The sequence below is a fragment of the Balearica regulorum genome, chromosome 13, assembly GCF_011004875.1.
Source record: "Balearica regulorum gibbericeps isolate bBalReg1 chromosome 13, bBalReg1.pri, whole genome shotgun sequence".
NCBI lineage: Eukaryota > Metazoa > Chordata > Aves > Gruiformes > Gruidae > Balearica > Balearica regulorum.
In genome coordinates, this window is record NC_046196.1 from 2,605,266 (window position 1) to 2,628,742 (window position 23,477).

General features: G+C 50.2%; 1 protein-coding gene across 1 annotated transcript in view; it reads left to right on the forward strand.

Annotated features, from left to right (window-relative positions):
- The window catches only part of SLC7A5 (solute carrier family 7 member 5), a 40,082-nt gene extending 21,556 nt beyond the window's left edge, over positions 1–18,526 (forward strand). The window contains exons 3-10 of the mRNA XM_010304039.2: positions 4,503–4,608; positions 5,070–5,114; positions 6,483–6,606; positions 7,580–7,683; positions 8,488–8,584; positions 8,920–9,069; positions 10,192–10,369; positions 12,235–18,526. Of these exons, the coding sequence (XP_010302341.2) occupies positions 4,503–4,608; positions 5,070–5,114; positions 6,483–6,606; positions 7,580–7,683; positions 8,488–8,584; positions 8,920–9,069; positions 10,192–10,369; positions 12,235–12,290 (860 nt within the window). The 3' untranslated portion in view covers positions 12,291–18,526. The remainder of the gene's footprint in view (positions 1–4,502; positions 4,609–5,069; positions 5,115–6,482; positions 6,607–7,579; positions 7,684–8,487; positions 8,585–8,919; positions 9,070–10,191; positions 10,370–12,234) is intronic.
- Positions 18,527–23,477: the final 4,951 nt, after the last annotated feature.

The following is a 23,477-nucleotide window of genomic DNA, read 5'->3' on the forward strand; positions in this document are numbered from 1 at the left end:
AGGAGGAGGAGGAGGGTGAAAGGTTTTTTGGTGGGATCAGCAGGATGCGCAGGAGGTGGGGAAAGGTAATGACTAGTGTCCTGGTGGACCGTTGCAAAAGGAGGAGTTGTGAAGCTTGAGTGGTGTGTGGGGTGGAGTGAATCCGGGAGCCCCTTGGGCTCACCCTGGAGGAGAAATAATATTGACGAAACTTCCCAGCACTGGGAGGAGAAGGGGAACTTTTCCATAAACCAGAAGGAAGTTGTTGAAATGAGGGGAAGTGTCATAGCCTGTCCACAGCTGGGGGCGAGAACCAGGGACAGAACCCAGGAGCTCCGGCTCCTCCTCGGATGCTCTCTCTGCTGGTCCAAGGTTTCTGGAGGTGTCTGTGAGATCCATAAACTGTTCTGCTACGGGACCAAGTTTAATAGTGATTGTTCAAAACTGCTTAATGCAAAGCTGTCTGCAGAGCGGCAGCGATCAGAGGGGAGCAGGCGGCTTCTGTGGCCACCGAGCTGCCGAAGAGATGCTCTCCTAACCCTGGCCTCTGCGTGTTTCTTGCCGTCTTGTTTTTCTGACTCAGTCAAATGAACTCGCTGCTTTTTGTCAGGAAATGGCTCAACGGCTGAATGGATCTTCTCCTCTGGGGTTTTTCGTATATACAACACATTTCTCCCTGGCTGGGTTTCCTCCACGAGCGAGACGCGCTGAGGGCCCCCCCCTTCTCTTGCTGAGCTCTCGAGATGGCTGTGTTCCCTCTCCTCCCTGTTTAGGCAAGTTAAAAATACTTAATTATCATTAAATGCTTTCTGCAAGAGAAGATTGCTGTACTATTCAAACCGGAATGGACATGACTGGGGAGCAAATGAACATTTTCAAAGAAAGGGTCTGAACATGCAGCGCATGGACCCGAAATAGGTCCCTCCCGCAGAAAGGCCCCAGGTGACCCATCGCTTGCCGGTGCAATTACCAGAGTCTTGGCAGCTGGCAAGACCGGCAAATGGGGTTTATGTCAGAGCTTGTTACCTTAATTTGGTTAATTGTAGAGCAGAGTGCAGTTGAACAGCCAGTTCAAACCAGGTTTCAGATCGCCGGGGTGCCGGGCACAGGCAGGACGTTGCCTGGAGAGCAGCGTGGGCTGGGGAGCACGGGGGCAGCCGGGAGGGTGGGCAGAGCACGCCTTCGCCCGGGATGCTCGTGGGAGCAGTCGAGGCCATGCTTGGCAGCCTCACCTGCAGATTTGTAACCCTTGATTTGATCCAAAATCTGCAATTCAAGCTTCCAGGGTCCGGAGGCTTGAATTGCACGCTCAGGCTTGAAAGATGCAGAGTGTCTGGAGCAGAGGTTCACACCTCCGTGTTGGAAGACATCTGGGATACCTTCCCAGCTTCTCTGCTGGAGCTTGGCTTTTTTGCCCCAAGACATATAATGCGGTGCCAGTGAAGGTACCGCTGGCGGGTACAAATTATTCTCGTTCCGCTGGCTGGCAGGGTGGGACAGAGCTTTGTGGTGATGGCGATGGGGCATCCTGTGGGCACCTGAGAATACGAGCTTGTCCCCTTGGAGCGCGAAGAGATAGATCTCAGCTCCTCTGGTTATTTAATTGTGTTCTGACACATTGCTATCTCTGCCTTACCATGGGAGCGTTTTCTGCAAGTTTTTGGAGAGCTACAACTTGCAAGGTGAGGCAGGGAGAGGGCAGCGAGGTGTCAGCTCCTCAAGAGTCGAGGAGGAACAAAAAGCTCTTTCCTTCCTAACCAGTCTGCTCTCCTGGCTGCCTCCATGCTGACTTGCCGCTCCTTTGCCGGTAGCTGCATTTCGGTGCTTCAAAGAGGTGGGTTAGGTGCGTGCCGCGGCGGGTGCGAGGAAGAGGTGTGCGAGTAATTAGTTATGAACCACCCGTCACCCCCGCCCACCCACGGTGTAATGAAATGCCAGGCTCTGGTTTAATTTCTTTGCCTCGGTGCCGCTCCCGTAGCGGTGCTTTCCCTTTCCCTCCCCTTTGCTTGTATCTCCTGGAGGGCAGCAGTCCTGACGCACGGCCAACGTGTCTGTACAGCCCAGGAAGCCACCAAATTGGGCTTGGACCCTTCCTTGCCCAGAGGCTGAAGATGCCCGTGGTTCCCAAGTGGGTGGCACATCTTGCATCCAGACACGTGGTTTTGGGCTGGGGACCACTGAGGTTCTCCTCCCCTCCCGGCCAGCTGGGCGAGCTCAGCCCTTCCTCGGCGGCACCAGCACACGGTTTCTGTGTGAGGTTTGGGAAGGCACAGAGCAAAACCTGCAGATGCCTCAGAAAAAGGAACACTTGCCCTGTGAGCTTTTTGCCTGTGACAAACAGAAAGAGGGTTTTGGTGGAAGCTGGTGTCCAGTTGTGGACAAGAAATGGAGGCGTGAATCTGCGGCGTGATGCTGCTTGTGCCCCGGCTCCTCTGGGATCAGAGCATCCTCCTGCCGTGGAGACGGTGGTGGTCCCTCGTGGAGACGGTGGTGGTCCCTCGTGGAGACGGTGGTGGTCCCTCGGCCCCGGGTGGGAGCTGGGCTACTGGCAGAGCAAGAGCAGACCTTTGAGAAGAGACGTCCCGAGGGGTGTTTGAAATGCCTGAGAACTCTCCTGCTCTCCTGGTCGTCTGTGTGCGGTTCCAGTAGCTAATTACAGTCACTCTTAACAAAAAGTGTGTCTTATTCCCATAACAAAAGACCTGGAAAGAACCAGACTGGTAATTATTCAGGAGGGGCAGAAAATAAAACTCAGGAAAGCTGAGCCTGAGGGATCGAGCAGAATGTGATACCGTGCACACCCACCTCCTGCTCAGCCTTATTGTTCACAGCCAGGCCGGGGCATTAACGCTAAATTAAGATTATATGACTGAACCTATAAGCCAGGAATTAAGGTTAAACTCACAGCATTATATAAGTGTCTCTGTATTTCCTGGCTTTTCTGTTACACTCTGATGTACATGTTCTAACCTCACTTTTTAAAACCAATTGGTCATTTTGCTAAGGAGATTCACTGGCTAAAGGGGCATTAAATGCAGCCAGCACGTCCCAGGGTCGATTCAGAAGAGATCTTCCTGGCAAGGAGGTGCTGGGAGAGAGGGACGAGGCAACACCAGTGGAGAACTGCATTCTGCAGTGGGATCTGGACAAGTGGAGCCTTGCACAACTGGTGGTTCCCAGACATGACTGCCCAGTGCACGAGCTGCTGCTGTGGCCCCGGCAATTTTGCAGCTCACGCCCACAGCATCCCCTTGCAGGGTTATAGCAACCGGGCAGGGAAGATGGCAGAGGGATGCTGGTTTCCTGGGTAGTTTTGTGAACAGAGAGCATTTTGCACGCCACGCTAGGGAATATCTTTTTGCCCTGGTTAAGACTCAGCAGGAGGGAGGAAGGAGGCGAAGGGGAGCGGTGCCCGGGATGGAATGGATGGGGATGGAGCTGGAGGGTCAGGTAGAGAGGGTGAAAGACAAGATGTAGCATCCCTCTCCTTTCCCCAGATGCACGTCCTGGGTGCCTCATGCTCAGAGATGAAGGGTTAAGCTCCAGGCCCTGCTGACTGCCATGTGATGCAGTTGCTCCAGCGATCAGCAAAGATCTGTGCCCTAAGAGGAATCACATGGGCTTCGACTGTGCTCCCTGGATGCAAACGTGCCCCGCTGAACCCTGCCTCGCTCCCCGCTTCCGTCCTCGCCGAGGGGAGCGCTGGGGTCCGGGGAGGGGAGCGTGGCTTCGCCATCCCAGGCCTGCACCCAGGCTCCACATCAAAAGGCAGGGAACAAAACAACTGCAGAGCATTTTAAAGCAAAATAAATAAACCTTTAGCTGCTCCGGGACAGTTCTTACCAAAGGTACAATCGAGTTGTCTATTTATGGCTTTTTATTTCAAAAGCAGATACATAACAGGAACTTTTGATATTCATGTCCTAAAGTAGCTAACTTCTGACATTCAAGTCCCAAAGAACCTGACTTCCCACAATCAAAGGGTTTGCCACAACCCTCTGCTTTATCAGGTGGCTGGTGGGACTAGAGGAAATCCTGGGTTTCTGCTTTATTGGGTGGCTGGTGGAAGTGGAGGAAATCCTGGGGTTTTATCGAATGAAAGCAGCTTTCAATCGAGAGGACAATGCGACATTATCTGTTTGCATAGCCTCTTCCAGCAGGAAGGTCCCCAGAATGTTTTCTTCGTAGGGAGAAGATATCTGGGAGATGACCTCGGTGACAGCGCGTTGCAATGTGAGAAAGTTTAGAGGACTCAGTAATGGCCAGTTGCTTGAGACAAGTATATTTGGGGCCGATTATTTGGTGCATTGCTCCGGGTGAATTAAGCTCTGTAAAACTGGAGGAATCAGCCCAATAGAAGTACGTGCGCATCCTCTCCAGCATAACCCAAAACGCATCGGCGTGATAATTAAGTGTCCTAAGAGCAGCTTTTGCCTCCAGGTTTTTCTGTTTCAACACCCACAAGGGCCCTTGGGCTTCACAGTCCATCTGCATCGATCCTTTCTTGGTTTTGTTTTCTGCAGGTGATGTGACAAACCTGACTCCCGAGCACTCCTTTGAAGGCACAAAAGTAGGCGTGGGGAATATTGTGCTAGCGTTGTACAGTGGCCTCTTTGCCTACGGAGGATGGTAAGATGCAGCCCTGTATCTCTTTTCAATGCTAAGTACATTCCTTTGTCCCCAGGTTGTGTTTGGAGGAAGAGCGCGGTCCAGGACTTTCCATCATTCTTATAACCAGGGCGATGAGGCAGCTGCTTTGGGTTTGTCTGGTAGCGTTAATGGTCATACTTCAGGCCCCGTTTCCAGCCGGGACATAGAAACGCAAAGAATTGGTGGTGATCATGGGATTTCGAAGAGGCGGCAGATGCCGGGTTGCTTGGTGCAGCTCCTAGGTGGTGGTAACAGAAAGCAACAGGGTGGGCTGAGCTGGCAGAGGTGCGTTGCGTGCCAACGGATTACTCCGAGCACCAAACTGAAGCTCCTGGGGAGCTTCTTCATCCAGCCCTTGGAGCGCTCGCAAGCACAAGGAGCTCAATCATTTTATTCCATGGACTAACCAGAATTAACCGCTGTTCTTTTTTCAATTACAGGAATTACTTGAATTTTGTTACAGAAGAGATGATAAATCCCTACAGGTAGGTGTATGTCCTGTGATGACTTCCCTGGGGGGAAACTCCTCCTTCTCGGGAAGCCCCTTCCTCGTGCGTGTAACAGGGGTTGCTAATCAGCCCAGAAGCCAAAGGCTTTTTCTAGGAAATAAAAAACGAGGTAAATTAAATTGTTCCTCCCTGGAATAGGGGAAGGAGAAGAATAATCTCTGTACGAGAAGGGCTGCTGCTTACGCTGCTTTCCTGTGCTGCTAATATTATCAGTGATGTTGGAAAGTCCTGTTTCCTTGGCATGGCACCTCCCTGAATTACAGGCGAGGAAGAAGCACTTTATGACTGTCTTGTATAAACTCCCGCAGGACTATTTGCGCGTACATACGTTGGCCATGTGCTCTTCCCGTTCTCTCGAGCTGCTTTCTGCAGCGCTCGTGCCTTGCGGGGTTATGCCGGGGACCTGGCGAGATGAGAGTGGGCCACGCCATGGCAGGACCGGGCTGATAAATCATTTTTGCTCATAGGGAAGGTGCCAATGAGGCGCTGTCGGTATGAAATTCAGGGTCACTTGTGCAAGAACCCATTCCTGGCTGACCCCAGCAGTGATTAGTGCCTGCTGGGAAGCGTAAGATTTGATACGCCCTTTCCTTGACAAACACAATTTAAAAAAATAATTTTGCAGATTGCAATTATTTTCTTGTCTTCTGAATGCAGCCGTGGTATTTGACTCTCTCCTCCGGGGGCTTTGAGCTCCGCTAAACCAATTATACATGGCATCAAGCAGGGTTTCTTTTTTTCAATTTCCGTTCGCAAATGAAGTTAGACTATTTGGAAAGGCGAATTTGTCCCAACACAGCCTCGTCTTTACAGCCCCACTCAGACTGTGTCTGAACTCGTGTTCTTTGGGTTTCATCAGTCCAGCCAGCTGTACAGAGCTAGAGCCTAAAAAGTGCCCGCTAAATTCTGACCTTTCCATCTCCCCCAAGAAACCCACCAGCACAAACGCTTCTCCTTTGCGCAGACGAGAACGCACGTGCTGATGCTGCTGGCTAGCAAGAGATGCGGGGCGTTATTTTTAATTAATTACCTCTGCAGTGATCTTGGATTACTGCTTGCCCCGCCAGCCAGAGCCTCTCCCTGCAAGAAGTCCTTTCTGCCATAATCCTTCGCTCTACGTCGGCCAGCCTCCAGGCTGTTCCCGTGCGGGCAGCTTCTCCTCTCGAAGGGGAGCGGCGTGTGGCCGGGAAACTGGACATGCTGAAGAGCCAAAGAAGAGCGGAACGGCTCAAGCCAGCTTTCCGTGAGCGCAGGAGGGCTGCAGCGTGAGCCACAGAACCCTGGCATCAGCAGCTCTCTTCTCTGAACCTCAGCGCTCCAATACAATTTATATTTTCTTCCTAGAAACCTGCCTCTGGCTATCATCATCTCACTACCTGTAGTCACTTTGGTTTATGTGCTGACAAACTTGGCTTACTTCACCACCCTGTCGACGGACCAGATGCTGACGTCCGAAGCCGTGGCTGTGGTAAGATAGGTGCATTTCTGACGTGACTCATCTATTTTCCAGGGCTGGTTAAATCAGACTTAAAATCTCCACGTGCATCTCCTAGTTTGTTCCGTGCTGATCGGGGCTGCTTACAAAAAAAAAAAAAAAAAGCTGGTGTTTGACAGGAGATAAAGAACAACTGTGACAGGAGCAGGGAAGAACAGCGTGACACCGAGTGGGATTAATCGCAGACGGTAGTAAGGGTGGGCAGACAGTTAACGCCGCTCTTAATTCATAAATATGCGAGGTTGCTGCTGGCCTCGTGACTTACCATCGGTTACCAGAGCGTGACGTTTATTGGAAAAGGTCATTCAGTCAATACTGAACTAGATTGTTCTCTCTCTGTATCTTCCTTGTTTTAATTAAGAGAGAAAAATAATACTTCTATTAATTAAAATGCCATTGCGGTCAGAAATCCTGGTTGCTTTAGAAGTGAGTAGCCGGGACGTACGCAGCGCTGAGCTACGGGAGATGCCAGCCTGCGTTGCGTTGCTCTGGTCGTGCCTTCGCAAGTCTTGAAATCACTATAACAGCGTTGGCATAAACCCGCAGTGAAGCAGCGCGGGGTCAGTTTGCGATAGAAAACTACAGCTCCCGGTCACCGCGTTTCTAAGGGGCTGTGCCCAATTGGCGATCCTGCCCATCTGAATCTCCTCACAGTTTCCATTTGGTCTTGAACTTTTGGATAGCCGTTCTGATAAATGTTGTGTCCTGACTCAGAGGGAAGGGCTTTCTGCTGATTTTTTTTTTTTTTTTTTTTTTTTTTAAATTCCACAATATGCTTTTTCAGGAAGGAACAGCAGCACATGGCAATATGGAAAACGCCCTAACAGCTTCAGCACTAAGCCATGTCGTTTGTTCAGATTTCTACAAATATTAAGTCTTTGTAGGCAGCTGTGAGTTCTTTTGGATATTCTGGATGTGAAATGTCTGGCTTGTTGCCCCCGTTTAGGATTTTGGGAACTATCACCTTGGCGTTATGTCCTGGATCATACCCGTCTTTGTTGGCTTATCGTGTTTTGGATCCGTTAATGGGTCTCTCTTCACTTCTTCCCGGTAGGTTTCTTGCTCGATTTTGTGGGTTTTGTTTACAAGGCGTGCTTAATGCCTCTTCGTTTGGAGTTGTCCTCCAAAGAGTGGCTGTGGGTAGACACAAAGTGTAAATAAAGGGTCTGGAGGCCATGTGGGGAATGCAGGGGGGAAAAAAAAAATTAAGACCTTAAAACCATATCCAGTTTAAAGGAAACCCTTGCAGTAGTCTTAGTCTTCCGTTCCTCAGGCAAAGTCCTGTTGAAGTTATTAGAACATAAACAGACACAGACTTGGGGCTCAGTGATGTTGCCTGAGAAAGTGGCTTTAATGAAAAGCAGAAAGTTATGAAACTTCAGGGCAGCAATCCCTCCAGAAAGGGGAGAAAGGACGGAGCAGGACGGGGACTGAGGTGGTTCCAGCTCTGACAGACATCTCCCGGGTTCTCTTAGGAGAGTCACTCAGTTGCTCTCTCTGGAAAGGAGGATATAAATATAAATACATCTTTTCTTGCATTCTTTGTCTGTCTCCAGCCTTCCTTCTAAGACAGGGACTCCCTACCGTGTATGTATGTGCAGAACACCCCGCACTGGGGTCTGATCCTGGAGGCCCCCACTCCCGAACCAGTGACTAGCAAAAGGGCACAGCCGGCTTCGTGCAAGGCACCGCTGAGGTGGCAAACCTGCGTGGAGCCTGGGCCCCTCAGTCTTGCTGCCTCAGCCCTGTCTAGGCTGAGCTTGGGCTCTCCCCGCTCGTTTTGTGCTGAAGACAAACCCCAGCCCTGGGCTGAAGGTTGCAGAGGTGGTAACTGCTCTGTCTGTCCCACCTCAGGCTGTTCTTCGTGGGATCCCGAGAAGGACACTTGCCTTCAATCCTGTCCATGATTCACCCCAGGCTTCTCACTCCCGTGCCGTCCCTCATCTTTACGGTAAGGACCTGGGTCTGTGGTGATGAGCATCGACCGGGTATTGAGAAACAGGTTGGGGGTGGTTGGAGGGGGGCAACTTGGGCACCACCTCCAGACACAGCCGTTCCTGCATGCACCTGCTGAGAGGACAGACCCTTCTCCTCATCATCATATCCTCATAGTTCACTTCTGGTTTGAAATCGCTCCAGGCACCAATTGAAAATAGCTTAAATAAAAAATAATCAACGCGATTCTTTTCCTGGCAGATGGTTGTTCTAAAATACCTGTATTTAGTGTTGTAATACCCGTGGTTTTGCCTACTCCCTCTGCTAACGGTTTTTGGTTTCTGGATGCAGTGCGTCATGACCCTGCTCTATGCCTTCTCCAACAACATCTTCTCAGTCATCAACTTCTTCAGCTTCTTCAACTGGCTGTGCGTGGCTCTGGCCATCATCGGCATGATGTGGCTGCGTTACAAGAGGCCGGAGCTGGAAAGGCCCATCAAGGTGAGAACAGTGCGGTGATTGCGTGGTGGGTCCTCCACAAGTCCCTTCTCAGCACCGGGGAAGGTTCAGCAAGCGCGGCTGCTTGTCCTGTACGGAAGAGGGACCGGGACTGCAAGCGTGCGGGGGAAATGTTGTGTTGCACTGACGCAGGTGTCCCCTGCCGAATGTGAATCGGTGCGGGAGGGTGCAGAGCTGCCGTGGCCACGGGGACATCGGAGCGAAGGAGGATCTGGGTGTCGGGGATGCGGCCGTGTTCTGGTGGGGTAGCTCTCGGTGACTAACATATTCCCAGGACAAACACAGGCTGTGGCTCTCAGTGAAACACTCTGTACTGTCATGGAATTCACTTAAAATAGTTTTTTAATAAAGCAGACAAACCCACGCCTGCAGAGATGAGAACTTTGTTCTCTTTGTCCTTGGCCAGCTTGGCAGTACCGTGTCCCATCTGGGAGGAGGCCAAGATCATGTCAGCCACAAGCATGTCTGCCTTCCTTAAAGGCGTGTTTCTCACTCGTCCCCCAGCACGCTCAGGTCTCTGCCAGGCAACAGGCAGCCAAAGACAAACAGACCCACAGACCTTGCCCAAAGTAACACTTTGCCGGGGTGTTTGCTTTGTTTTTTGGTTTTTCTTCTAAAAACCGAGCTGCTCTCAGAGGGTGCCCTGCTCAGAGCAGTGTAGCCGAGTCCCCTGGGAAACTGCCGTGAAGCTGCTACGGCTTGTGCTGGGCTTGCTGCTGGATGTGATGCACTTGGTACAGGTGGTTTTTATAAGGAATCATTCAAGTGCGGAATTGGGGTCCAAAAAAGAGTGCTGAGAAAGGCTCATGGCAAGCCACATCTCCGTGCTTTGTTTTGCTGGTTGCAAATGTATGTGTGAGGAGGTGTGAGCCTACGTCTGTTTTCTCCAGGATTGCTGAAGAGCACCGCCTAACTCAATACCTTCCCCGTGGCAGTTCAAGGTCACGGTCCCCTTGTTCAGAGCACTGGGACAGGCAGGAACACCGTCCACTTAGGGAACGTGAACTCCTTTCCTCCCTGGGCTGTACAGCCGGAGAAACTTCACCGGGATGCGTACCCTGTTCCCTGATACAACTTCTAACCTGGGTTTGGGTCCTTGTTTAGGTGAACATCTGCCTGCCCGTTTTCTTCATCCTGGCCTGCTTGTTTCTCATTGCCGTTTCCTTCTGGATGACGCCGAAGGAATGTGCGATTGGCTTTGCAATCATCTTCAGTGGGATTCCTGTTTACTTCTTCGGGGTCTGGTGGCAAAACAAGCCCAAGTGGGTTCTCCAGGGCATCTGTAAGTATTTCCAGTGATGCGCAAGGGTGCAGCCTTGGCTTTTGCTCCAACAATAGCAGCTTCCCAGTGAGCACGCTACAACTAGTAGCACTGGCTCTCCTTTGTGTAGTGGAGGCTTCCAATGTCTTGGCTCTGATCAATTCTTCTTTAACAAGTTTTAACCTGACGATTACCTTCTTACCAAGCACCCAAAACGCACCCTGACTGGCAATAATTGCAAAGTTTGGACCAAATATCACGTGGGGTTTTTTTTATCTTGGCAAACAGGTGGTTGTTACGCGCTGGAGTGTAATTTGCTGAGCTCGTTGCTGCCTTTCTTCTGCCTCCTGTAAAAGCACAGGGTCAAGCCTTTTGTCAGCAGAGAATCCCTTTCTAGCGGCGTAGGAAGGGAAAAGAAGTAACAGCATAACGTTCTGAGCACAGTTGGTCTCAATTTGACTGCTGAAAATTCGTAATGAGTCCCAATCCATCGCCTAGCCAGTGCTAACATTTCTGATCCGGTCAAAGCTCTCCTTGGCATCAAAATGTGGCAGCAGAGTAGAGGGAGTGGAAAATCCCCTGGATGTTTTCTCTTACGAGGTTTATTTTTAAGGTATATTTGTATAAGGGTTTCCAACAGCTGACACTACAGCACGGTGTGTTTTGAAGGGATGGAGAGGCTGCGCTTGGCACATCTAACCTCTGTCTGAACAACTGAATCAAGAAAGTCAATCCGTGTTGTCCAAGTAACTAAACTCTACCATCTGTCTCCCAGCTCCTACAACAGGCTGACCTAGAAAAACAGACAAGTAGAAATGCCCAGCCTTGGCTGGATGCTTTTTATGAAGAAGAAAAAGGCTTTCAAGAGTGCTCAGCACTTGTTATTCTTTTTTTTTTTTTTTTTTTTTTTTACCCTCTGTCTGTCTGTCTCTCTTGTCACACTCCCTTTTTTATTCTGAGTATTAGGCTCAGTTCCTGGAAAAGCCATTTTTGCAGTGCCTGGGTGGCAAATTACCATATTAATTGTTTTCCACCACCAAAGGCTTGTAAGGAGAATATAGAAAATATTCTGGGAACACAGAATGATAATCCTGCAAATGTCCAGTTAGAAACATGTGAACTTTAAACACATGTGTATATTCATATATTGCAGATAATTTGACCAGCTCCAACTGATCTGAGTTTGACTTTGTGTGTATTTAGAATTAGTATTAGCTTTACCTGGCAAGACTATCTTGTCATCTCCAAGCAGCAGAAAAGCACAGGCGTGTTTGGATACTGCCACCAAAACTAACGGCTGGCAAAATGAAGTTGGGTCAGTTTAGCACCTTTCCTGTGCAAACTTGCATCTGAAATCCCTTCACCCGCTCTGTGCAAGGGAGCGGGCTCTGCCTTGGCTTCAGTACGCTGAGTTGGTTTTGTCCTGGGTCTTTAAAGTCTGTCTGAGTCTTTAAAGAAGCTGCGTGCACATACAGCCGAGGTTTTCAAAACTGGAAGTAAAAGCATCGGCTCATATTTTCTGTGCCCGTTCCTGCTATTGTGCCTGACTCAGATTTGGCTGCTTGCAGTTCTGGCATCCAAACCTAGTGACCGTATCACTGTGCAGTTAAAACTGGCGTCAAGAAGTTCTGGAGCCTTTCTCGGGGCAGTACAGCATCCCTGCTGCAGGAGCACAGCTCCCAGTGGTACACGTTTAAGTTCTGGGCAGGGGTAGAGAGTAGCCCGCTGCTCATTTGCTTTCAACTCTTAAATTGTATTTGGACTAATCTTGCTCAGAACCGCAGTGGGGAGGCAATGGGTCGGCCCTTTTGAGGCAGGGTGTCGTGAACCGACGTTGGACCGTCTGCGTGCGATTTCTGACCAGTACTTTACTTTCTTCCCCGTAGTCTCCGCAACAGTCCTGTGCCAGAAACTGATGGAAGTGGTTCCGCAAGAATCATAAGCAGGAAAAGCAGAGACAGTCGGCTCGAGGAAACGCACAATTTTATTTTAAGACGACACAAGGAGAAAACACTTCTGATCCCTCGTAAACGAAACCTAGGCACTGGAGCGCCCCGTCAGAGCTGCTTCGTGTCTGACACCATGCCCCCGGCTCTGCCTTGCCCCCTCCAGCCCCTCCATCGCCACCCTTTAGCCTGGCAGATGAGCAACCCTGCGATGAGAAGTTCTTGGTACGAACGTGGGCCAGGAGGAGGAATTCCTGCCGGCAGCTTCAAAAGGGTCCTGCCCATCCGGCAGCAGCGAGTCCGATCAGCATCTCTGTGTGTGTGTGTGTGCGTGTGATACTGAGGGCTGTACTTCAGCTCTGTGTAGGCTCACTTGGGGTCTGGGATCCCCCAGACAGCAGCGGATCTGCTCATGAGCCCGGTTTGAGTGTTCCGGCTGTACAAACGTGCCTGGGGCTGGGGCTGTCACGGAGCTGCAGGGTGGTCCTGAGCCTGGCCCTCCTGCCCTACCTGGTCAAGGCGGGGTGGTTGGGTAGCAAAGGTTGGCTGATGTTGGCTCACATGCTCACACACACACACAAACTCATACCAAAATACGTGCTGCTGGACGCTTTGGACTCTGTCCACTGGCAGTGACTTAGGTGAGACAAGGCAGAGCAGAATTAGTATCAGAGAAATGACGTGGGGAGACCTCATCTGACTTTCATTGCATTCCTGAGGAGCACTCGGGGTCCTCTACCACTGCCTGGCTCTCAACTCTCTGAGCCAAGCCATCTCCCTGCTAGTCAGCCAGTCCTCCGGGATGCTCTTCACCCAGCCCATCCCGTGGGCTGTGACTTAGCACCGGGGCAGGTGTGGGCCTGAGGGTAGAGTTCGTCCTGATAAACCCAGGGAATTGCAATTAGCAGAAGGCCAAGTCCTTGGCTTGCTCACTCCATGTTTTCCTGTAGATGGGCTATCATCCAGCATGGGATGAGCAACATCATGCTCTCCAAATGTCCCTGTTCGTTGCCCTCGGCATGATTCGTGTTTGCCCCTAAACCATTTGCAAAGAAAAATAAGGGTGGGATTCCCTTGGCTTGTTCCCTGGGGTCTGTCTGTGCATTGCCTGTCACCGTGCCCTTCGTTGTGCTGTGTCTCTTCTAGAACGTGCAGTGGAGATGGGACCAACTGGTTCTGGGGGTGTAGAAAGGGGCAGAACCTGGCTTTAATCTTGGTCTGCTGTAGATGGTCTGTTTTGCTCCAAGGAGCAGGGACTGGGGGCCTGGTCCTCCTCCATGCAAAACTGCAGCATCAGCTTTGGCTTGGCGAGACGCCCCCGCCAACATCGTCCCGATCAGGGAGTGGTCTTTGAGCATAAACCACGATCCGCATGTGAAATCCTGTTTTGCTGTTGTGGGTGGTGTAGTCCCATCCCCTGAGCCCACCCAAAATTCCTCTAGTTCCCGAGTAGTCACAACTGTCCTCTTAGGAACACGTTGCTTTATTTGGTCAAAAGCGTCACCTTTTCAGCAAAACTGCAGTTCTTGAACAGTTTGCTCATAATGGCTCTGTGCTCCAGGCGATAGTCAGTTGGAAATCAAAAGCATCTTTTTCCCCACAAGTGAGCTGCTTCAATCTCTGTTACAGATCTTTGTGTTTGTGCTTCGGGTTGTTGAACTACTTTTTCTCCTCTATTTTTGTAAACTAAGCTGTTTGGAAGCCAGGATCCTCCAAGAGCTAATGCTTTCTACTGGATTGTCCTCTTAGCATAGTTATTTTGGATGAAGAGGCATTAAGGACACCAATGGTACTAGCTCATGCTTTGTCCTTTTAAGAAGTTCTTTAGCAAAAAAAGAGCGTGTGTTATAGCGGGTGGCTACCTCTGTTCAAGTGTGTGTGACAATGACCGTGCCTACGTCAGCGAGTGTCTACGTGCAGCTCTTTGCTATTGCTTCGCCAACCCCGCGTCTTTGCTTTGAGGTAGTGCAGGAGGAATAGGTGAGACAATCATCACTCTGAAAACCTTTGCTGTCAGGTTGCTGCTTCCGTGGCAGCACAGTGTAGAGATACCCAAGTCAACTCAGGTGCCACTCTACACGTGTTAGCGGTTAGCGTTGAGGTCTCCTGGGGCTAAGTTGACCCGTGGAGAGTTGCAGCTGGTTTGGGTATATCTACAGTGCAGAAGCACCCAAAGTTTATGGCCAGTGCATGGCTGTTCAGGGACCTACGTGCAATGAATTGGAGCATCTCGGATCCGGTGCCTGCAGAGGGGCATTTGCATTAATAAGGTCGTGAACCATAAAACCTGAACTCAATTTTTGGAGTCTTCTTCCAGCTGAAGGCTGAGATGTTTTGGCAGGGTAGTGATGGGAAATCGCTGCTTATGCTGGACCTGTTTCATTGAGCGAGAACCTCAGTCTGTCACCTTCCACTTGCTCTACAGGGGTTTTTGGCTGTAATAGTCTCAGGGCTGGTTTCCTGCAGGGCCTGGGTTCAGCGTAGGGGCTCTCAGTGCTAATATGTACCAGCAGAATTACTTGCAGTGCAAAGGAAAGGGATTTTAACTCTCAGCCACCTCAGTCCAACATTAATTAGCACTCAAGTCCAGTCCACAGATTGCTCAGAAATGGGTCCAAATCTCCCAAAGGCGTGGGGGTTGCTTGGTTTGGACACATCTTTAAATGACTTTCATCTACTTTCATCACTAAAAGATGACCTCTTGATGAACCTTTCACACTGGTTTTAAAGAGGAGATGTCACACTGAGAAATATTTTTTTATTAATTAACTGATCTTAATTAAATCCTTAACTCGCTTGCTTGCTCTTGATGAATTTTTGTGATTCTTCACTTGCTGCTAAAAATCTTTCTCTTGTACTAACCTGCTGGCTCTGGCATTGATACCATATGTTTCGTGGTGATCTTGCCAGCATCTCCATGGCAATGGAGGTATAGGAAGAAACTGAAGCAGGTACCAGCACAGAATGACAAAAATGTCAAATTTAGTCAGCCACAGCTCACATCTCAAAGTTTATCTTTCAAAAACCTGATTTATTTTATCCTGGATTTACTGACCCCCATAGTTCCCCTCCACCAGAGCTCGGTGACACGGCCGTAAGAGGGTGGGTTATTTTTTCCTGGAGATCAGGGAGATAATGAGTAAGGGGGTAAAACTGAGTTTTGTTTTATAAAGAAGACGCAACTAAAGTAACTGTCACTGCAGTGGTGAAACTGCTGTTAGCAGCGTCTGCTGTCCAGCACGACGGCTCGTAACTCAGATCAGCGACCAGGAGTGGCCCCGGGGCTTCCCGTGTTCAGCTGGATTTTGGTATGGAAAAAGAGAGAATACGTCCCCGTGAAAGACCTCCGTGCTGCCCGTTTTCCTCAAACGGGGAATGAGATTTGTCACGGAGGGCGAGGGGAGCAGCAGAGACTTCACAGAAAATTTCTCATCGCTCCCAGCACTCGATGTGGGATTTTCCTGTTGTTTCTCTGTTTGCTCGTGCTCTTTCAAGCCCGTGATCAGTTGTGCCTGTTGCAACCCACCAAGGGAGATAAACCCTTCCCGCAAAGGACACGTACACCCACGGTGACCATGAATTTGCTTTCCTAAACAGTAGCTACAGTTAAACAAGGTACCGCGTGAATCTATTTCATATGATGGTATTCTGCAACTACAGCTGGAGCGGTCATGCCGGTGGAATGGGAGAATCATTTAGGCTGGAAAAGACCTTTAAGATCTTCGAGTCCAACCGTGGAGCCGTGGCTGTGTATTTCTGCAGGTGATAGCTGTGCTGCAGTAGCCCCTTGGTCCTTGTACTAACCTCCCCTTTCAATTATCGCTGCTCTTAGGTTGGTGTAAGTACGTAGAGCCGCAGGCAGTCAGTTGTTAGGGATGTTCACGGAGTAGCATCCCACAGGGATTGCTAAACGGTGGGGCAGGGGCAGGCAGGAGCCAGCGGCCAGGCGCTTCCTTAGCGTTGGGTTCTTCTTTCCAAATGAGAAACCTTCTTCCTGACAAGGGGGAACCAGCCCTGCAACATGCTCCTGGCCAAAAATGGGGGGGGGGGGGGAGGGTGTTAGGTCATTCTGGGTGGATTTTAATTTTTCTTTTCTTTTTTTTTTTTTTAACTTCCTGCAGTATTTGCAGTGTTTTCCATCTCAGATACTGTGTTCTGATAAACATGCTTTTGTTTTTAACGGCACCTTCTGTGGATACTAAGTTCAAAGGGCCTCTGTCACCGTTGAACAAACTGGATTGAAACTCGTAAGAAGCGGCTTTGTAGTTCTCCGAGCCCTCTCCTTGAGGGTGGCTCAGGCAGGGGAATAAATTGGGGTCCTCCATCGGCTCCTCCGCTGTGGGTCTGCCCGGAGAGCCCCCTCCAGGGGCAGCGGCGTTGCAGCAGAGCTCTTCCCCGACCTCCCAACCATGGAGAGATGTTTGCAGTGGCAGAGTATTGGTCCAGCTGCGGGGAATCGCGGGGAAGGTACCCATGCCTTCAGCTGAGGGCATTTTAATAAATAAATAAATGAAATTTAAAAAAAAAAAAAAAAAGGAAGGAAACAGCCGAATGTTGTCATTACGCAACAGTCTGGCTGTTTGGGGCTATTCTTGTGGGAGGCCAGCTTTTCCATCAACCGGTTGTGCAAGTCCATTTCTAATGACATCAAAGGGGAAGGTGACGTCGGCCGTTGAGAGAGGGCTGGAACAAAGCTTCCGACGGGAGCTTGGGAAAGGGCAGCCCAGGGGCGAGACGGCTCCGGTCCCCCCCCCTCCAGGGCTCGTGCTGAGGTCTGCCGGCAGGCACCGTGACCTCAACAGCTCCCCTCGGACTGAATAGCAGCCTTGTGCCGGCCCGGTGGGAGCCTGGTGAGCATCTCCGGCTGTGGGATGGGATGGCATGGCTGGAGCCGGCAGCACTTGGCTGCCGACCAGGGACTGCGGCAACCGGCTCCCTGCGGTGATGGGAATCTGCTCCCGGCGCCTCCGCCGGGGATGTTGCCCATCCCAGGGCGTCCCATGAGATGTCAGCGTTGAGGGATGCTCAAGGGGCTCCTCATTTCTGGTGGCTTCTTGAGGAGTTACGGCTGGTCAGCCTTACGCTGGTTTTGCCCGTACTTGAGAAGTTTCTTCCCATTTTACATGGTCTGAACTGGAACTAGCAGCTGAGGTGGGGGGGTGCATGTGTGCATGGGATGCTGCTGGGCTTGGTGGAACCAAGAGTTCCCAGTTTGGTGCAGATGCTCTCGCCTGCAAGACGTAGCAGTAGGAAATGTGGCTCGGGTTAGGTTGCCTCTAAGGAACCAATGTCCAGAGGATTATTTCTTTGCTTTTAGTCCCCTGTTCCTTGCGTGAGAAGGGGTGTTGCTTCTTCCAGCTGTTGAAGTGTTAATGAGGAAAAAAAAAATATTTTTTTAAATATTGAATTAATTTTTAAATGGCCTAAAAGAGACTTTCTATCTACACCTAGATTATTCCCATTGGGTGACGTTCATCTCAGCGAAGGGGCTCTGCATGCGCTCGGATGCTCTCCCGCATCCCAGCCGGCGGGACGTGGTGCTGCGGGGTCTGGCTGCGTCTCCTGCGCTGGGATGAATTTCACACGAAGGGAAAAAAAAATCCGTATTTGTTCAGGGGACAATGCGAGGTCCATGTCTCACCTAAATCCTTGCAAAGGAAGAATTGTAAATGGCACTCAGACCTTGTGCTGGCCCGCAGAACAAATGGAGGGTGAAAGTCACTTCTAGTGAATAATCTGACTTTTCAGAGATACCTTTCTTCTAAAGTTTGTATTTTTGTTTTGGTTTTTTTTTTTTAAACACAAAAAAAAAGGATCTTAACATACAGAAGAAAATCTAGATCAGATTTACAATTTTGTTATATTTGGTTGCTTTAAAAATATTTTACTAATTTAAATGTTGCTGTAGATGACATTCTATTTATTTTAAGGGGTAAATATCTTTTAGTCTTAATACTTCTACAGTAAGCTCTGTCTATTTACAACGTTTGTGTTCCTGTCAACACAGCTATTCCACGACTGACCGAGTGCTGGTCAGCCCGTAGTAACTTAATCAAATTGCCTTGTAAAACAAGATGTGTCCTGCAATGTATTTTTTCTAGTATTTCTTGATTCTTTTATGTCTGTGGTTAACAAATTTGTTAAATGTTTGGGTTGTTCTGCGTTTTGGGTTGTTGTTTTGTTCTGTTTTTTTAACAAAGAAAGCTGAATTACAACTCTCTGGTTGCTGGTTTTTGCCTCTAAAACTTTTATTTTGCAAAAGGTTGCCTTGTTCATCCCACATCCTCCGGCACCCGAGCCCTGGGGTTCCAGGCATTCATTCCTCCTGCAGACAGGTCCAGGAGCGCAGCAAAGCAATGACAGCAGCCGTTCACAGAGTCCCAGAATCACAGACCGGTGGGGGTTGGAAGGGACCTCTGGGGATCATCTAGTCCAACCCCCTGCCAAAGCAGGATCACCCAGAGCAGGTCGCACAGGATGGCATCCAGGCGGGTTTGGAATCTCTCCAGAGAAGGAGACTCCACAACCTCTCTGGGCAGCCTGTCCCAGGGCTCAGTCACCCTCAGAGGGAAGAAGTTTTTCATCACATTGAGATGGAACTTCCCGTGTTCCAGTTTGTGCCCGTTGCCCCTTGTCCTGTGGACACCACTGAGAAGAGTCTGGTGCCATCCTCTAGACATCCACCCTTTAGATATTGATAAGTGTTGATCAGATCCCCTCTCAGTCTTCTCTTCTCCAGGCTAAACAGCCCCAGCTCTCTCAGCCTTTCCTCATACGAGAGATGCTCCAGTCCCCTCCTCATCCTCGTAGCCCTCGGCTGGACTCTCCCCAATAGTTCCCTGTCTGTCTGGAACTGGGGAGCCCAGAGCTGGACACAGAACTCCAGATGTGGCCTCACCAGGGCAGAGCAGAGGGAGAGGACACCCTCCTTTGACCTGCTGGCCATGCTCTTCTTAATGCACCCCAGGACACCATTGGCCTCTTGGCCACGAGGGCACGCTGCTGGTCATGGAGACCTTGTTGTCCACCAGGACTCCCAGGTCCTTCTCCACAGAGCTGTTTCCCAGCAGGTCACCCCCTTAACTGTACTGGTGCCTGGGGTTATGCCTCCCTACGTGCAGGACCCTACACTTGCCCTTGTTGAATTTCATTGGGTTCCTCTCAGCCCAATTCTCTGGTCTGTCCAGATCTTGCTGGACATCCCTCTATCACCATCCTCCTTTTTAAATTCCAGTTACCATTCCTGGTTTTGTGTGTGTTAAAATAAGGGCATGGGAACGTGGATGAGTTTTGGGCAAGAGGTGGGAGCAGAAGACGGATGTCCCAATTCTTAGGGTGTATCTGCATGGTTATATGACAGATCTGGTGCTTATGCTGCTGGTAGAAGCTTGCAGCCAAAAGAAATGTCTGTCAGCAGGAAGGTATCAAACTTTATAGGGGGAAAGCGATTCTCTGCTGCAATCCCTCTTCCCCGAGTCCTTCCGCACTAGAGGGATGCTCTTGGCGAGTGGGAGGGGAGGGGATGCTCGAAGATTTGCACTTTTGGGTGTGCAGATGGCAGAGCTCAGAAGTTTTCCTTAAAGGAGAAGATGGTGCTGAGACTATTCCATTGACACACACACACACACACACACACACCCCCCCAAGAGAAGAAATGGGCATGGAATGCTAACGGAGCTTAGGAAGGCTGCAAAGAAAAGCCAGTAGTAAAGGGAGACTTCAGTGATGCCTACATAGGCTGAATAGATGTTATACACAAACTTCACGCTGAATTTTAGGTGCTACAGTCAACCAATGTCTCGAACAATGAGAGAATTACAAGAAAGAGGCAATTCTTCATTTACTGTCAAGCATTGTGGCTGTTTCAGAAAGTAACACCGGAAGAGAGAACCTGCAGTGTTACGTCCTCAAGCCCAACATCCTTATAAGACCAGACCCCGCCACCACAGAAGTTAGAGGAGCAGAAAAGAGAGCGCAGTTCCCCGGATAATGCATGCGACAAAGGGCGCAGAGGCTCTCCGATACGGCATTAGAGGCTCTTAGTGAAGGAATTAGACTAATCTAAGAAAAACATCTCTAAAAGCCCAGCCTGGCTAAACAGCAGAATAGCCTGTGCCATTAGCGATTTAAAAGAGATCATTCAAAAAGTGACAGTTGTGGCCAAAGAAGGAAAACAGAGGAGTGAATAAACTCTAGCAAATTAAATATAAAACCTCAATAAGACAAGTGAACAGCACATTCAGAAGTGGGACGCTGACGGCACGAGGAGGAGAAGGGCTGTGACGCCCGCAGGAAGCCTGCCAGAGACACAGCGGGCCCCGTGCTGTGCCGCAAAGCGCTTTAACAGACAGATAAGGCAGTAGCACAGAACGAAATGAGTTATTTGCATCCGTGTTCGCTACAGGCTTGCTTGGAGAAGTTCCCGTGCTGGAGTCTTTCTTCACAGGGAGCGAGCCCAAGGAATTGCTGCCAGATAAAGGATCGTGTTTTGGAGCAAAGCTCCAGCTGTGGGATTCAGAGTCCTTCAAGAGCTGCAAAGGGTCCCAGATCAGATTTAAGTGCTACCAGCAGACGTGTGCAACCCGCTGCACAGCACGGCAGCGATGCCTGTGGTGTGGGAGGTGGCAAACGAGACACCGGTACAGGTAAAGGGTCCAGGAGTAGCCCAGACCGGTTGTGAGAAGCTGTTGTAGAGGATGCAGTGAGCAGAGAGATGGAGAAGAGCATCCTGGGGAGAAACACACAGATTTCGTACAGGGAGGTCACCGAGTACTGCATATCTTTGGGTTTTCAGCAGGCTCGGGTCTCACTGAGCTTCCCACGGGGTTTGAAAGAAGGAATTAATTTCAGTGATAATTGGGAGAGCGAAAACACTGGGAAAAGCAGGTAATAGTGGAGGGAGGTGGTCTGCAGAGCTTGCCCATTAATCTTCTCCTGGTTCAGGCCAGTCCAGCACACACAATCTGGAAAAGGAGATGGACTGGGGTGGCACATTGTCCTGGAGAACGAGCATTTTTCAGGCTCATCAAATATAAAGTTAATTGCAATGAGGGATCTCCTGACAGGGCAATAAAACTGCAGATGAGAAGAGTGTTAGGAAGTGAGAAAGAAAAAGAAAAATCGCAATGCTGCTGTGAAATGTCAGTCCGTGTGCCTGGTCCCATCACCCCGCCGGGATGGGACGGGGAGCGGGAGAGGACTCAGACCCGCTGTCGCACGAGCACTGGGTGAGCGCTCAGGCAGCCGGCCCGAACCAAAGGCAGGAAGTGTTTTTTCACACACAGGAGCATTAATCATGCGCTCAGCGTCAGGGGATACTGTTGAAACAACTTTTATGTGTGTATAAAAGTTCAAAAAGAGCTCAGACAAAGGGGTTTGTTATTAACTGCAACAGCCCCGGTGCAGCCTCGAGGAGCACTAAATCAATCTGAGTCCAAGACTGGACGGACAAACCTGGGGCGGCATCAGACCTCGTGTTTCATCCGAGTTTTCTCTGAAAGATCACTGCTGGTGGCTGCTGGAAACGCGGTCCTTTGGCCATGTGTTGGCTCTTGGCTCCCCCCAGTTGTCCTTTCCTTTGGCGCCGCTGCAGCAGCCCTGCCTTTGTGCCCGGAGGATGAACGTCGATTCATCAACGGTGGCAGAAGAAGCCCCATGGTGGTGGAGGAAGCCTCGTGCTGGGCTTTGTCTGGGAAGGGCTCGCTGCATGGGAGCCACATGTGGACCCAGCACGGTCCCCAGGCAGCACCGAGCTGTCTAGACGCATCTCCCCAGCTTCGGTCTTGTGGCTGCTGGTCTTTTGTCCTGACGGCTGGAGGTTGCAGTGGTGATGGGAGGGGGCAGGCGTGGGAACGCAGCCTTTCTGGAGGACACACAGGCAGCGAGACTGATGTTTTTCCACCCTCGAACCAAAAACATGACATTTTGCTGCCCAAATCCAGGAGCGTCTGTGTGTTTGAGCGGCACAGAGAGAGGCGCGGGGGTCTGCCACCAAGGAAGGGTGAGCCCTTGAAGCAGCAGGTAGAAATGCCTCTGCAAACTGGAGGCAAGCCCAGCAAAAAGTAATAAAACAGCTGTTTATTTGAAGATTTCCGCAAAAGATGAAAGACACTAGATGTGTTTGGGTTGGGAAGAAGCCACTGAGGGTGGGGTGTGACATGGGCTGGGAACTGCTTCAAGGATGCAAACATAAATGAAAGCAAGGAGCCGATGAGGAATTGTGGATAGAACTAATAAAGGGATTCTCTGAGGCAGATACATTAATGCACCAAAAATGAGATACAGGTATGAAGAAATTCAGTAAAAGGAGAATTGATGTTGACAAGCTTCCTTGCAGCAAAATACACCCGACAACAAAATTGTCTGCTTCATAACGAAGCTATGGAAGTTCCGCGTGGAAGTCTTTTTCTTTAAAAGGAGTTGCTACTATTTCACCTGTTGTACAAAAGCCACGAAACAAAGGTGTCTCTTCGGAATGTGCCAGTCTGTCCTGATTTTGCTGGAGACCTATTTAAGGTCTTAGAGCTCAGTGGCGCAGGACTTACAGAAGAGTGGGTGTTGTAGAGCTTTAACACAAGCGTGCCTCTAACCCCCTGATGACCTGACCTTAAAATATAACAGAGGGCTTTTTGCAGATACCTGTAAGATTTTTTCCCCTGCATATTTACTGAATACGCAAGCTCCCTGGCTATCTCAGACTGCCACCCCCCGCACTGGGGACGGACGGCACAGGAGATGGAGGTGTGGTCGGGGGGGACCTGGAAATCTGGGCTCTCCTCCAGCCACCCACCACTGTGCCTGGCCGTGCCTCAGTTTCCCCAGCTGTGAATGGTCTTGTCCACCTGCTGAGAACAGCTAAAACGTGCTGCCTGAATCAGGTGGGGCACTAAGTGCTGGAAATTCCCCTGCTCGTCATCCAAGCTGCACGACGAGAAAGATAAATCCCCATTTGAATCCCTACATCGAATTAGAGACCAGGGAAGTAAGAGAAGACAATTCCTCTTGTCCAAGCCTCTCTTTCTTAGTTTAACTAACTTGTCCTTCAGACACTGTCCTTCTGGGGCCACCCTGCAAGGCACCTTGTGTTCACATGAAGAGCACTGCCAGCACCCTGTCCCCGAAAGTCAGCTTGCAATCAAGGTTTGTTGGAGCAGAAAATGTACCTGTTGCTTTAGTCTTGTGAA